Source organism: Vicugna pacos, chromosome 10 (genome assembly GCF_048564905.1).
Source record: "Vicugna pacos chromosome 10, VicPac4, whole genome shotgun sequence".
NCBI lineage: Eukaryota > Metazoa > Chordata > Mammalia > Artiodactyla > Camelidae > Vicugna > Vicugna pacos.
The window spans coordinates 19,350,454-19,365,247 of record NC_132996.1 but is presented as its reverse complement, the minus strand read 5'-3'; the positions used below and the strand labels follow the sequence as shown (position 1 = coordinate 19,365,247).

At 35.3% G+C, this 14,794-nt stretch overlaps 1 protein-coding gene across 1 annotated transcript in view; it reads left to right on the top strand.

Moving 5' to 3' along the window:
• Positions 1 to 14,794, top strand: part of ANKRD42 (ankyrin repeat domain 42) — a 47,954-nt gene that overhangs the window by 14,398 nt on the left and 18,762 nt on the right. The window contains exons 6-9 of the mRNA XM_072970712.1: positions 741 to 876; positions 4,726 to 4,926; positions 7,684 to 7,809; positions 11,888 to 11,993. Coding sequence (XP_072826813.1) covers positions 741 to 876; positions 4,726 to 4,926; positions 7,684 to 7,809; positions 11,888 to 11,993 — 569 coding nt within the window. The remainder of the gene's footprint in view (positions 1 to 740; positions 877 to 4,725; positions 4,927 to 7,683; positions 7,810 to 11,887; positions 11,994 to 14,794) is intronic.

Sequence of the window (14,794 nt, the reverse complement as noted above, 5' to 3'; positions counted from 1 at the left end):
TTTAGATAAATCTTCAATAGCAGAAAAAAAACCCAGTTTGGTAGTACAAAATATTTTGGAGGCTCTGGATTCTTCATGTCAGTTCAGAGTTTAATAAGGAAGATTCTGAAGCTTCCAAGCACATCTTAACCAGAGATTATAAATCTTTCTGAATTTGCTGTCTGTTTACCTGTGTGTTTCTTTTGTAACTCTTATTTCATACACTAATTTAGAAAGTGATTTATGTCTCTAGAAATTTCATTTATTGTGATATTTATTTTTAATGTTAGTGGTTATAAAAGATAACTTCCTATAAGAATTAAAATATCTTCTTATTAACTCTTTGCTTATGCTCTCAAGGATTTGCTTTGATGATTTGAATTCATCTTTTTCATTTTATTCGACCTACTTGTAACCAGTAAAATGACTAGTTAAGTTCCTTTTTAAAAATGATTTTAATGTGGCTAGTTATATTAAAAAAAAACCTGAAATTTCATTAGTACCCTATTAGCTCATATTTTCAAATCAGTGGTTGTAGTAAATATTTCTATTATATTTTGTGTTTGCCATGTAGTTTTTTAAATTTTAAAAACACCAAATCTCTTTTTTATTTGTAGTCTTTATCATGATGCTACTCCCTATGGTTTGCCATATAGTTTTAAGAACAGCCTCCAATTCTTATTTGCAGAATTAAGCTGCTAGACTTAGTGTTTTCCCTGCAAAATGGAAAGAAACTGAGTTCCTGTGAATGTTACCTCTAGGATCCCAGCGTGGCTGATAAGAGAGAATGGAAACCAGTGCATTATGCAGCTTTTCATGGACGGCTGGGCTGTTTGCAACTTCTCATTAAATGGGGATGTAGCATAGAAGATGTGGACTACAACGGAAACCTTCCAGGTATATGCAAAAGCAAATATTTTGGTATTTCATTGATATAAACTTGTAACATATTTGATCATGTTTAAGAAACTTAAACTTTCATCATTCTAATAGTCCCTAGCAAAACTAAAGTAGTAAATAGGTTGGCATGAAAATTTTTTATCTTATATTATGTCTATGTTATGTATCCATCATGTGGTTGATTTTTTTTTTTCTGGAACCATATCAGCAAAAAAATTGGCAAAATTAAACTTGGGTTTACTCTTCCCACCAGCTGTTTCCTTCATCTACTGTCTAGTGTTACTGTTTTTTAATTTCATATGTGTCTTCCCCACAGACTACTTGAAAATAGTACGAATAGTAGACACACTAGTGTATTTGAGTTAATTTGCTAATTGCAGTTGTCTAGCCTGCAATTTACTGGCCAGTTGAGATCTATACTCTAAACACCCTGTCTTTGTCTATGAGGTGCTGTAGAAATTCAGAAGAAAGATAGGCTACAGTAAGATTGGTTACTGAAAATAATACTTGAATTGTCTTAAAGGAATCTTAGGGAGCAAACAAATGAAGGGGAAGTCCAGGCAAAATAATTACTTTGATCAAATCACTTTGCTGCTTAAAAACTCCTTAAATTCCTATGGAGAGCTGACTCCTTAGCTTGGCATGCTCAGCCTTCATAATTTGGCTCTGTCCTGCCTCCCTGGCCTCATCTTCTATCCCTTGACACTATGATCAGGGAACATTTTGCTTCTTTCTAAAGTACTTCCTTTAGTGTTCATTTAGTGAACTTCTGTTGATATACACTCTCAATTTTTAATGTATCTGGAAGTAACTATTTTACTCTCAGTCTTTTAAAATTTTTTTTAAAATTTAAGTGTAACCTACATAGAGAAAAGCGCCCATTTCAAATACACAGCTCACTAAATTTTCCTAAGTGAACACGTCTCTGTAACCATTAGCTAAATCAAGAAACAATAGTCTCCTGCATGTCCTCTTTCTGGTTACTACCAGCTTCCAGAGTTAATCACAAACTTAGTTTACAACATAAAAACTAGTTTTTTTTTTCTTTCTGAATTCTATGGAGTGAAATAATATGCGGGTGTCCTTTTGTGTGTGGCTTCTTTTGATTTACTAAAGTGGTTGTTACCAATTTATATACCATGAGCAGTGTTTAAGGCTTTCAGTTATTTCACCTTCTCATTAACACTTGATACTATTGGTTTTTTTAGTTTTAGTCATCTTTTGAGTGTATAGTAATATCTCATTGTGGTTTCAGTTTGCATTTTCTCTGATGACTAGAGATGCAGAACATTGTTTCATATATGTAATGGCCATTTGGTTATTTTTCTTTTGTGAAATACCAGTTCAGAGCTTCTGCATTTGTTTACTGAGTTGTCTTTTTTTTTAAATTGAATCATAAGGGTTCTTTATATTTTCTAGTTACACACTCTTTGTCACTTATATATGTTGCAAGTATTTTTTCCATTTAGGTATCTTCCATCCTGTGTCTTGCTTTTTCATTCTTTTAAGGTATCTTTTGATGGACAGAAGTTTTAATTTTAATGTAGTCCAGGTTTCTAAGCTCTTCCTTTATGGTTAGTGCTTTCTGAATCCTGTTAACGAAATCTTTCCCTACTCCATGGTCATGAAGACACTCTTTTATATTATCTTCTAGGAATTTTATTATTTTACTTTCACATTTAGATCTCCAACCCACCTGGTTATGACTTTCCTGTAATACAAGACAGGGGCAATTTCATTTTTATTTAGTTCTTTATTAATTTTGTGTGATCACTTTGTTAGTCTCTGGTTGTTTGCTCATTTAAAAAAATCCAACTTTTATTTCTTGAAACATGTATAATTATTTTATAACCATGTATAGTACATTTTTAATAGTATAATGTAGAGGTAAAGAATGTGACCTCAGGACGAGACTGCTTATGTTCAGCCCTCTCTTAAAAATTATTAATTCAAAATTTATTTATTCAGCATCTGTGTATCCCTCTGTTAGGTGCTAGGGATAGCACTGCAAATAAAACAGACAAAAGTCTCTGCCTTTGTGTGGTGGTAAGGTAGGAGACAGACAATAATAAAAATGAATGAATAAAATACATATTATATTAAATAGGGATATGTGTTTGGATTAAATAGCAAAGGGGAGTAGAGTGTTACAGGGGATGAAGTTTGAAATAGGGTGGTCAGGGAAGTCTTCACTGAAGAGGTGACACCTGAGTGAAGGCCTGGAGTTGAGGGAGCAAGGCTTGTGGGTATCCTGAGGGAATAACATTTTAAAAAACATTTTAGGAGGAGGTAACAGCAAATGTAAAGTGCCCGAGGCAGGGGTGTGCCTGGTGTGCTTGATTAACAGCCCGTAGTACAGCAAGTCAGTGTTCTAGGAACAGAAGCGAGGGGGTAAGTGATAGATGATGAGGTCAGAGAGGTAACAGGAGCTGTCAAAGGATTTTGAGCACGGGAGTCACGTGACCTATGTTTAAAAGCATCATTTTGGCTGTTGTGTTTATAATACTAGATTGCAGTGAGGGTGTGGGCATGAGCAGTTAGGAGCTCGATAAAATAACTGAGGCCATTATTTGCTTGGGCCAGAGTAGAGGCAGCAAAGATAGTGAGAAGTAATTGGGGTTTGTGTATCTTTTAAAGATGGAGCCAATAAGTTTTACTGATGGATTAGATATGGGAGGTGACAGAAATGGAAGTCAAGGATGGCTCCAGGGTTTTTGGCCTGAAATTCATGAAGAGGAGAGAGTTTTCATTAGCTGAGGTGGGGAAAGCTGTGTAAGAAATATATATGCAAAATGGGTAAGGAGTTCAGTTTTTGAATGTTAAGTTAGGAATGCCATTTAAGTGTCTGAGGAGTAAGCAGTTAGAGGAGTCTGAAGTTTTAGGGGGAGATTTTAGTGGAAGGTTCAGCTGAAAAATGTAGAGTGGCATGTGCCAACAACTTCCCTTTTAGACATTGTGACTTGATTCTCTTGAGTTATAGGGTCACTGCCCTGCTTCTCCAGAGGCAAGATATGTGTATCAATTGAGCTGTTTCCCAAATAGTCACTTCTCAAGAGGTGTAAAGCCTGTCTTGTTCTTTATAATTGTTGCTTCTAAGCTTTGCTACCGCAGAACCATTCCTTTTTTTTTTTTTTTTTTTTTTTGGCAGATTTTGGGTTATGGCTCTCCCTTAGTCTCATTCAGTATATTTTCTTTCAGGGATTCCTTAACATTTCTTGTCTTTTCATGGTGTTCTTCCCTGTTTTTCTTGTCCTTTATGGCTTCAAAAAATATCTTTCCTGTTATTTTCAAAGATTTAAGAGGAGAAATGAGGAGGTAGTGTGTGTGCTTAGTTTGTAGTCTGATCCACTCTTGTTCATAATAAAAATAATGTTTATGGAAAAGTAACAAAATACACAGTGATAAAAATAACATCACCCATATTTACCTAGTGACTATCTTGGTTTATTTCTTCTACTTTTCCCCAAAATATTAAGATAAATTTATTATCTATCTTACATAGCAAGCATTTTTTCATATAATTATAAGCTGCATAATTGGGATTTCAGTTTCCAAGAAAATTTTCTGGGGCCTGCTCATTGGTGACGCTCACTTGGCCTCTCTGCATTCATGGTAAGTATAGCTATTTAACCATTTAGTCTGTTGCTTTGGCGTAACTAGAAGGCTGGCTGAGTAAGGTCATGTAAGCTGGAAAAAAGGTCTGTTATCCTTGCACAAAGTACATTCCTGATACACAGGGCAGGAATAGTCATCTCCCTGTGAGGATTAGAATCTCTGTGTTATTCCTTTTTATAAATTCTTTTGTTGTCAATTTAAAAATTAAAAATTTTTTTCTCTCACCTGTAGTTCACTTAGCAGCCATGGAGGGCCACCTTCGCTGTTTTAAATTCCTACTCAGTAGAATGAGCAGTACCTCCCAAGCTTTAAAGTCCTTCAATGATAATGGAGAAAATGTGGTGGATCTGGCCCAGAGATTCTTTAAACAGAACATTTTACAATTTATCCAGGGGGCTGAGTATGAAGGAAATGATCCAGAACATCAGCAAAGTAAGTGATAAACCTCAAGTGTTTTAGCATTTAATAAGGAGAACAAATGGAAAAGGAAAAGAAAGAAGTTATAAGGCAAATGTTATATTAAAATATGTTCCGTATCATTGTCCACACATTTATCCAGATTCTCTTCTTTATATGAAATATTTTAAGCAGAAATATATAGAGATTAATGTAATATGATGAACAGTCTTTGTACCACCAGATTTAAGAATAAAATATTATAGATACAGTTGAAGTTTCTTGGTTCTCTTTTCCTAATACCTTTCACTCCCTTTTCTCCCTCTCAGATATATGGATTTCTAATTCCATTCTGCGGTTTTATATTTAGTACATATGTACTGGAAAAATATGCAGTATTATTTTGTGTATGTTTAGAGTAAGAGACTAAGCTGTTATAACTAAGAAATCTTAAAATTCAGCAGCTCAAATGATGTAGAAGTTTATTTCTTTCATATGACAGCCCGGGTTGCAGAGTGAATCTATTCTGTGCAGTCACTCAGGGACCTGCTATCTTCCCAGCTTGCTCTCTAGTTGTTGCTGATCCAGCAGGAGGTGGAGAGGGAACAGGAGTCTAGGACTAGGGATTTTCAAGGTCTGATTTGCACTCATCACTTTTGCTAACATTGTGTTGACAAGAGTTTAGTCACATGACCACACCTAGCTGCAAGGAAGCCTGGAGAATTACTACCTAGATGAGAAGCCTCAGCTCAGCTGCAGCTCTGTTACAATGGAAGGAAGGGGCTTTTAGTGGACAACTAGAAGTCTGAAACTTTTAAAACTATAAAAATGGCATAAAACACTATGTATCCTTCTATGACTTGCTTTTTCCATGAATTATTTTGGTTTTTTTGAGGTTTATTAGGCAGATAGATGTATTCTAGTTTATTCTTTCTAAGTGTTTGTGTAGTACTGCATTTTATTAACAAAAATTATCCATTCTCCAATATGACATTTAGATTGTTTACAGTTTTCAGTATTACAGTCAGTGTGGGTAATGGATATTCATGTATGTGTCTCCTTGTGTACATGTACAAGAGATTCTTTAGAGAAGTACTTCCCTGCTTTTTTCACCCATAGCCCATGTAGAAAATGATATTTGTATGATCCACTGGGATTGCTGGATGAGGCCTCTTGAGGTATTGCCCGTCTTCTCTGAAGACTGAGAGTTAAGAGTTCTGCCTTGGTAGGTAGTTGGGAAAGTCTACTTTAGGTTTTGCTTGGTGGGATATGCCCATCTTCAGTATAAATAGGTAGTGATGCTGTATTCTTCATCAAAGTGGTTATAGAGATCTGTGCTCTCATCAGTGATGCCTGGTGAGAATTTAGAGAAACAATATTCAATATTGTCAGACTTTAAAATTTTTGCCAATTGATTGGGTATGAAGAGGTTTAATTTGTGTTTTGATTTGCATCTTCTTGGTTACTAATGAGGTTGAACATTGTTCCATAAAGTTATTGTCTATTCTAGTTTTCTATGAATTGCCCATAGAATTGTCCTTTTCTAAATAATTCAAGTTCTTTTATAAAGTCTTGATACTGATCTTGTATTAATTTTATCTGATAAAGTTATTTTAGCCCACGTTGTGGCTTGTTTTTTCACAAATGATATCCTTTTTTTAAAAAAAATCAAATTTATTTCAAGTATGATTTATATGCAATAAACTGTATTCATTTAAAATATGCAGTTTGATGAATTTTGACATATGTATATGCTCATGAAACCACCACCACAATCAAGATAGAAAACATTTCTGTCAACCCTGTAGGTTTTTTTCGTCCCTCCTTGCTGTTCATCCCTCCTTTCACCTTGGCCCTGCACAACCACTGACTGGCTTTCTATCACTATAGATTAGTTTGAATTTTCCAGTGGAACTCTTTTGAGATTCATTTGTGTTATTTATATTAGTAATTAATTCCTTTTTATTGCTGATTAGTATTCCATTGTATGGCTGTACCATATTTTGTTTATGTATTCTGTCTTATTGATGTATCTGTTTATTTGCCAGTACTACACAATTTTGATTACTGTAGCTTTATAGTAAGACTTACAGTCAGGTAGTGTAAGTCTCCAATTTTGTTCTTTTTAAAATACTCTTTGGGTATTCTGAACTGCTTCCTTTCCATACATAAAATTGAGAATAGCTCTATCTTAGAATTGTTAAGAGGATTACACAAGGCAGTCCTTACAAGTGCTTACTACCATGCCTGGCATTCAGTAAGGGCTCAGTGTATGTAGTTGTTATCATTGAAAACATTTTATTAAGTATTTACTATGTGCTAGGCACTAGGTCAGGTGCGGTCACATTTGTTTATGTATATGTATATGTTTATGTACACCCATATACTTTATCTGCTTCCTGTTTCTTTTCCTTTCTTTACTTCCTTGTAAACAGAGAGGGAGTAGTCTATGCAAATATAGGACTTGAGACCAATTGTGTCTTTATACAAAGGGTTGAAAATGACCACCACCTTGTGTTTTATGGTGGCCTGAGGGAAACTGGGACTATGACTGAGAATAGTTATGGTACAATATAATCCTGGCATATTTGAGATTCTTAGGGATGGAAAGACTACACAATTAATAATAATCTTACTTTATGATTCTCTTTTTATTACTTGTTATTGCATCAATTGATCTAATTCCAATACAGCATTCTTATACTTGAGTTAATATTGAAATGCATGATTGATTAAGGCGGGGAAAAAAATGAACTCTTGTGTTTACTGAAATGCTGAAATTTTTATTCATAGCTTTAGCATTTCCAGGTCATGTGGCTGCCTTTAAAAGTGATTTGGAAATGCTTAAGAAATTAATAGAAGATGGAGTAATCAACATTAATGAACGTGATAATAATGGATCAACACTTATGCATAAAGGTGAGTTATGGTTTCTGCTTCATTTTCGGTTCTGACACAATTGCTGTTGAGTTATTTACCTTTTAAAATAACTATTCATCAGAAACAAATGCAAATGCAAAACTTTTCCTGATACCCTAAAAGGTATCAGCCTTCCTTATATGGTATATAGAGTGCTTAATTTGCAATTTAAGTGTGATATTCTTCTTATGATGCTAGAGATTCACACATTATTACATTTGAGGGTAATTCCAAAAGAAATTCTCTTGTGACATTGTCATGTTAGTTCAGATGTGAAATTCACTGCCAGAGGAGTTTCTAAGAACTTTTTCTCTTGGACCTGTTAGTTCATTAAAGCAGAAACCATCTCTCTTGAAAAACGGTATAGCAGAATTTTCTTCTTTCTCGTATTCTGCAAAAATGTTTTTACTTCCATAGAAGTATCAGTGAACATTAGATTTGAACACATTTTCAAAATGTGTGCCACTTTTCTCTATATTCTCCCTCCGTCTATGTGGAATTCCTAAAATATTAATCTTTTTTCTGTCATTTTTTAATCAGACTTTGTCAAATTGTCAACTTAGTGTTAAAAGTATACAATCTAGGATTTATTCTTGTCAATCTGACTTTTATTTATAAAATCAAAACCAAATCTTTAACCTGTTATGTGAATTTCCATTCTGCTTCATTGGTGATATTTCAAGTTTCTTTATAATTGATGGCAGATAATTCTTGTAAAAAGATAGTAGGCTTGTTAATACAGTCTTGCGTTTGAATAAGACTTTATTTCATAAATAACTTCTGGTAGTCCCAATCACAGATTGTGTTCCTGTTGGTTTGGTTCTTAGCTTAATCATTAAAGTTTAATTCATACTGTATCTCAAGTATTGAATATAAGCACCATGAATACCAGTAGTTTTTTAAATAAGAGAGAGAGGTTGCGTGAAGCAGGAAGAAGAGGAATGTGAAAGGGGTTTCTCTTAACACAGAAAGGTCCCCATTTTGGCAAACATTCTACCCTGGACTTGGAGAATTTCACTCCATCCATCTCTGCTGGCTGTCTAGGGGTAAGATTCTTCACCATGACGTTTGTGAACGGAGAGGAGACGTAAAATGTGCACAAAATTTTTTTTTTTTTGAAAAACGTGTTGCTCTGGAGCAAAGCTCCCATTTCATATCCTAGGTATAACCATTTTTTATTGCTAATGTGCACATGGGCTGTCCCTGTCACACTGTGGCAAAAGATAGATTCCCTTACACATAGTGTTATAATGCATCTTTGGGGAACAATAAAAGTAAGTTTCACTGATGGCTGGTTTCGGCCTATCACAGTCATTTCTTTACCACTTGAGCTGAAGTGGAAATGAGGGATCTGGAAGAAAATTCTGGAGAGACTGATGTACAACAACAGGGTGTTTGGGGTACAGCCACTGTGAAAAGGTGGGAGGATAAAAGTGAGGAGGAACCAGAAAGCTTTGTCCTCCCCCCCCCATCTAGTCTGTCCTTTAAGGACTCCTGGGTCAGGGGGGATCAGATGCTGTGGCGGAAGGGTGATACAGGGCTGCAGGTGGGGGAAGGGGCGTTTTGTGTACCTTCGCCTTTTCTTGGGGAACATATGTGTTTAGATCATACCCAAAATGGGTGAATAAAATTTGATGTCTCCTCATAGTTTGAGTCACATTTCTCACATTTTGTTAGTCTACTTCTTTTTCTTTCATTTTAATTTTGATTCAGTAAATAAATGACAGTATCTATTATTGAGGCATTCTTTTTAGTCACTTAGTGATTGTTAAATCCGCTATGACTTCTCTTATTTTTCACTTGCTCTTTTTTATTTTATTTTATTTTATTTTTTTGGAGGACTAATTAATTTATTTTTAAAGGAGGTATTGGGGATTGAACCCAAGACCTCGTGCATGCTAAGCATGTACTCTACTGCTGAGCTATAGCCTCCCCTCTTCATTTGCTTTTTCTTTTTTCATTTTTCAGTTTTATTAGGTAGAATTGTTAGTTTGCACATATACAATATATTGCATGCAAATACATATACACAATATACTGAACATATTTTTAAAATTTACATATATGCACTGTTCATGGTTTCTAAGAATATTTAGAGCTTTAGATTTTTAAACTTACATAGTTATTAAAGGAATAAAGCCAACCACAAAATAAGAGTTAATTCAAAAAGATACATAAGCCATAATTATTTCAAATCAGTTCTTAAAAATGTTTAGCCACTGCATAATTTTATTTTGTTCTCCTAAATTAATCAACATATCCTAATCAGTATGCAGCAAATATTCTGGGTGAAAAATCTTTCAGTTGTATTTCATTGTAGATACATTACTTAGTCTCTCCCGCCCTTTGTAAGCATTACTTGTGTAATAAAATGGAAATGTTGGGTTAAACTCTTACTGTCTTATAAAAACTCACCATTATCTGTGATTGATAAATATGATTTTGTAACCCTTAAAGCACAATATGTTGCTGTTTTTGTCTAAACTGAGGTTATTTCTAGAGGTCTGGGAAATCTCATAGTATTCCTTGCTAGCTGGTTTTGGATTCGCTGAAAGAAGCCCCAGGCTTTTCAAGAGTCAACTCTGGGTTTGGCAGGTGGCTCTGAGTCAAGCAGAGGAGCAGGACACTGGTCTTATAGACCTTTCGTGAGCTGGGCTACAGGGCTGTAGTGAGGCAGTTGCTTTGTCACTGGATCTGGCTTTGTGTCCTTTCCTCTCTGTTGCTGGTATTGGAGGTAGATTAGCTTTTTAAGGCATCAAAGTCATCCCGGATGCTCTCTGACTCATTCTACAGAGGCACATGTATATTTAGCACCAACCATGTGCCCGCACCATGAAGACAGTATGAGATCCAGATCTTACTGTTAAGGAGCTGCGTACTCATACCACGAACAGCTAGAGCTTTTTATCAGTCAGGATATAATTACTGGCAAAGAGTATCTGGCTGTTAAAATACATGCAGTAGGATTCAGGAGTAGATATTGAGGTGCAGAGGAAGTTGCTAAGGGCTAAATCATTGAGGAAGTGTTTATGAGAATTCAGAAACAATACCTTATGCTTATATGGCACTTATCAGGGTATAAAGCTATCATCACGTTTAATCCTTATTGTAATTTTATGAAGCAGCAGCGTGTTCCCCTTATAAATATGAAATCATCTCTGTAAAAGGTGAGGACATTTAGGTCCAGAGGGATTGGGTTTCTTGACTGAGGTTGTACAACTAGTAAGAGCAGAGCTGAGATTTCATTCATTTTTTTCATTTATTTGTTTTTTCATCCACTCTGTAGACAATTATTGAGGGTCTGTATGTGCTTACCACTTGCTAAGTTCTGTCCTGTCTGCCAGTCTGTTATTTAGCAGTCCTAAAGTCAGATCTTAAAAGTATATTGAGTTTTTTCCCCTCAGTTTCCCCGAGTCTTGAGGTGGACCCTGAAGGATGGGTAGAAGTCAGATGACCACATACTTGAGTGATGGGCACTAGGTGAGAAGACAATGAGCAGACTTGTGGATGTGAAGATTAAAAGTGAGTGCATGTGTTTTAAGAAAGGGTAGTAAATAGTTAAAGTATCCAATGAAGAGCCTTAAAATTTGAGTTGTGATTGTCAGAAGAAGAAGCTATTTATATAAGATGGCAAAAGATTCTCAAAGTCTTTCACGTTCACACAGATTGCACTCACGTTCTGGCCTGATACAAGATTGGTCAGGATACAGTAAATGAGCACTGGATAAGAATTAGAAAAAACCTAGGTTATAGTTTTCATATCCATCACTTATTCCATTACTTATTGACTGTGTGATGTTAAATAAATAACCTCTTTGAGCTTAACTTTTATATCTGTATGTGAAGTTCTCTGCATAGGGGCTGAGCACAGCAGAAATTTGATGAAATATTTGTCTAATGAATGAATAAATGAAATAGAGAAAATAACATCTGCCCACCCTACTTTTGTTGGTCATTGCAAGGATTAGTATTTACAAAAGTACTCCCTAGTGGTACTGTTCAAAATTTTAGAAAATAGTTACTAATAACAATAACTTTTTGCGTGTGTATCTTCTGTTTTGTCTGTTTGTTTTCACAGCTGCTGGACAAGGCCACATTGAATGTTTGCAGTGGCTTATTAAAATGGGTGCAGACAGTAATATTACAAACAAATCAGGGGAGAAACCCAGTGATGTGGCTAAGAGGTAACCCTATCTGCTTTACTTCTTTCTTTTGTTTTTAAAGTTTTAAAGTTTTGCATTTACTCTCCTATACTCAGAAATATCTGAAGATTTCTAGAATTACAGGACTCAGTCAAATGCTGATGGAATGATAATTTTCAAGCTGAATTGACATTGACAATGACAGTGATTCTCAACTGGGAGGTAGTATTGTCCCCTTTCCTGGAGGGGAGGGGCATTTGGAAATGTGTGGAGGGTTGTCACAGAGACAGAAACCATCACTAATATTTAGTGAGGTCAGGGCCAGGAATGCTAAACGTTCTACAGTGCTTGAACAGTGGTGTACAGTGAAGAACTGTCCTACCCCATAAATGCAGCTACCTGTTGATAAGTATTATGTGATAAAAAGAAGTAATCAAAAGGAGTCACATGGATTTTTAGAATTTTTTGAATTAAATATAATACCTATTATCAAATACCTCCAGCTCATTCAGGTCAAGTCCTTCAGGAATAATTAGTCCATCCGTTTGGTTGTTTTTCATTCAACTTCCTGTATACTTACCATGTTCCAGGTGCTATGGTTAGCATTAGTATTACAAAGATGAAAAAACATAGTCCTTGCCCTCAAGGAACTACAGTCTTGTAGACAGACAGATGTGCAAACATAATTTTTATTAATTATAGTCATTATATCACATTACTTGTTATGTATAAGGTACAGTAAGAGCAGAGGAGAAAAAGTGCCCAAGTCTTCCTGTTTGAAAGTTGGGGACAAATTTTACAACAGTCTTAAAACTTTATATGAAATTACCAGTGAGTTTTGGAGCTGAAAGAAACCTTTGAAGCTGCCAGTTATTTAAAAGTTCATACAAAATTTGATTCTATAAAAGAGGAAAGACTTCTTACTCTGTTACCTGTTTTGAAGAGGTAATTGTTGTCATTTGAAGAGGTAAATAAAGACTGCAGCTAAAATGTCGGGGAAAAAATGCATCAGAAGTGTGTCAGGCAGTTAATTCATAAAGATACATTATTTTTCTTGGATTTTGTGGTTTTTGTGGTGTCAACCTTTTAAAATTTGTAATTTATTACAAGTTATTTCCTCATTGTAAATAATGACTTACTTTAGTGTCTAATTTCATGTTTACAATTTGTAAAAGAAGACTACCCAAATCATGTTTCAGGCCCCACAGAACTGAGATCCGTCCACTGAGCTGGGCTTTAACATTCACAGGAATAGGAGTCTATGATGAAATCCCTTGCTTGTGGGAAGCCAGAGCCAGGCACCCTTCAGTAAATCTGGAGTCTGGAAGAGCTGTTTAGAATATGAAACAGGGAAAGAAAACATTGCCAGCTGACTCCAGGGCACTGCATAGAAGTGTGTGACCACCCTTTGCTGTGGGCTGAAAATGTCACCTACTAGGATTTGGACCCCACCCCTTGCCTCATGCTTTCACCAACTTTATATGAAGAATCTGAACTTAGAACCCATACATGTAGTGCCAGAAAAAGAACTGAAAATTAACATAGAAACTTATCCAGAAGCAGGTAAACCCTTAAGTCTATTGACAAGTCAAAATATCCCATTAGACTTCCTCCACAGCTCAGGCCATGTGAAGTATCCGTGGAAAACAGTTTTAACTTAAGATGAGAACACACACACACATGTACGTGCACACCCCAAACTTACAAAGCAAAGCATGAGAAGAAGCAAAACTGCTATGAGTGAAAGTACAGAAAGCTGGAGAGTTCATATACCAAAAAACCTATAGAAAATAGACTAAATTGAAGGGCACATTTAAATAGGCAAGTGTTCAAATAAATAAAGGCATTAATAAAAAAGCACATAAAAAGCATATTATAAATAAAAAAGATAGGCAGATTAGAAAAAATAGAATCCCTGGAAATGAAAAATTTAATCACTGAGATTAAAAACTCACTGGATGAGTGAAACAGTGAATAACTCACAGTTGAATGAATGGGAAACCAAAAAAAAAAAATTATAGCCATGTCGCTACATCTAAATTAGCATTGGCTAAATATGGAAGCAACCTAAGGGTCCATCAGTAAAGAAATGTGATATATATGAAGTATGAAATATATATATATGAACTATAATGTGAAATATTATTCAGTCTGAGAAAGAAGACAACACAGATGGACCTTGAGGGCATAATGCTAAGTGAAATAAGTCAGACAGAGAAAGACAGATATGTCTTCTTAAATAAGTATGACATCACTTAGACGTAGAAAAATGCTGAACTCATAAACAGAGAGTAGAATGGTGGTTGCCAGGGGGTGGGGGAAACAGATGTTGTTCAAAGGATGAAAATTTCTAGTTATAAGGTGAGTTAGTTTTGCAGACTAATGTACAGCATGGTGATTATAGTTCATAATGCTATATTTTATACTTGCAAGTTGCTAAGAGAGTAGATCTTAAATGTTCTCTCTGCAAACAGAAGTGGTAGTTATGTGATGTGATGGAGGTGTTAGCTAATGCTGTGGTGGTAATCATACTGCAGTATATAAGTGTATCAACTCAACACACTGAATACCTTAAATATACACAATGTTAAATGTCAGTTATATTTTAGTAAATCTGGAAAAAATTAAATGTGGGAGAGAAATATTAATACAGATGATGGTAAGGAGTTATGAAGGAAACTACAGGGAGACAGAATTTATAGAGAAGTCAGGGAAAACTTTTTTTGGATAAAGCAACATTTAGGCTGACACTTGAAGGAGGAAGAGTTGTGAGATAACACCTTGTGTGTCTGAGGAACTGCCTGTGGTTCAGAACTGCTTGACTCTAAAGTAGGTGTGTGGGC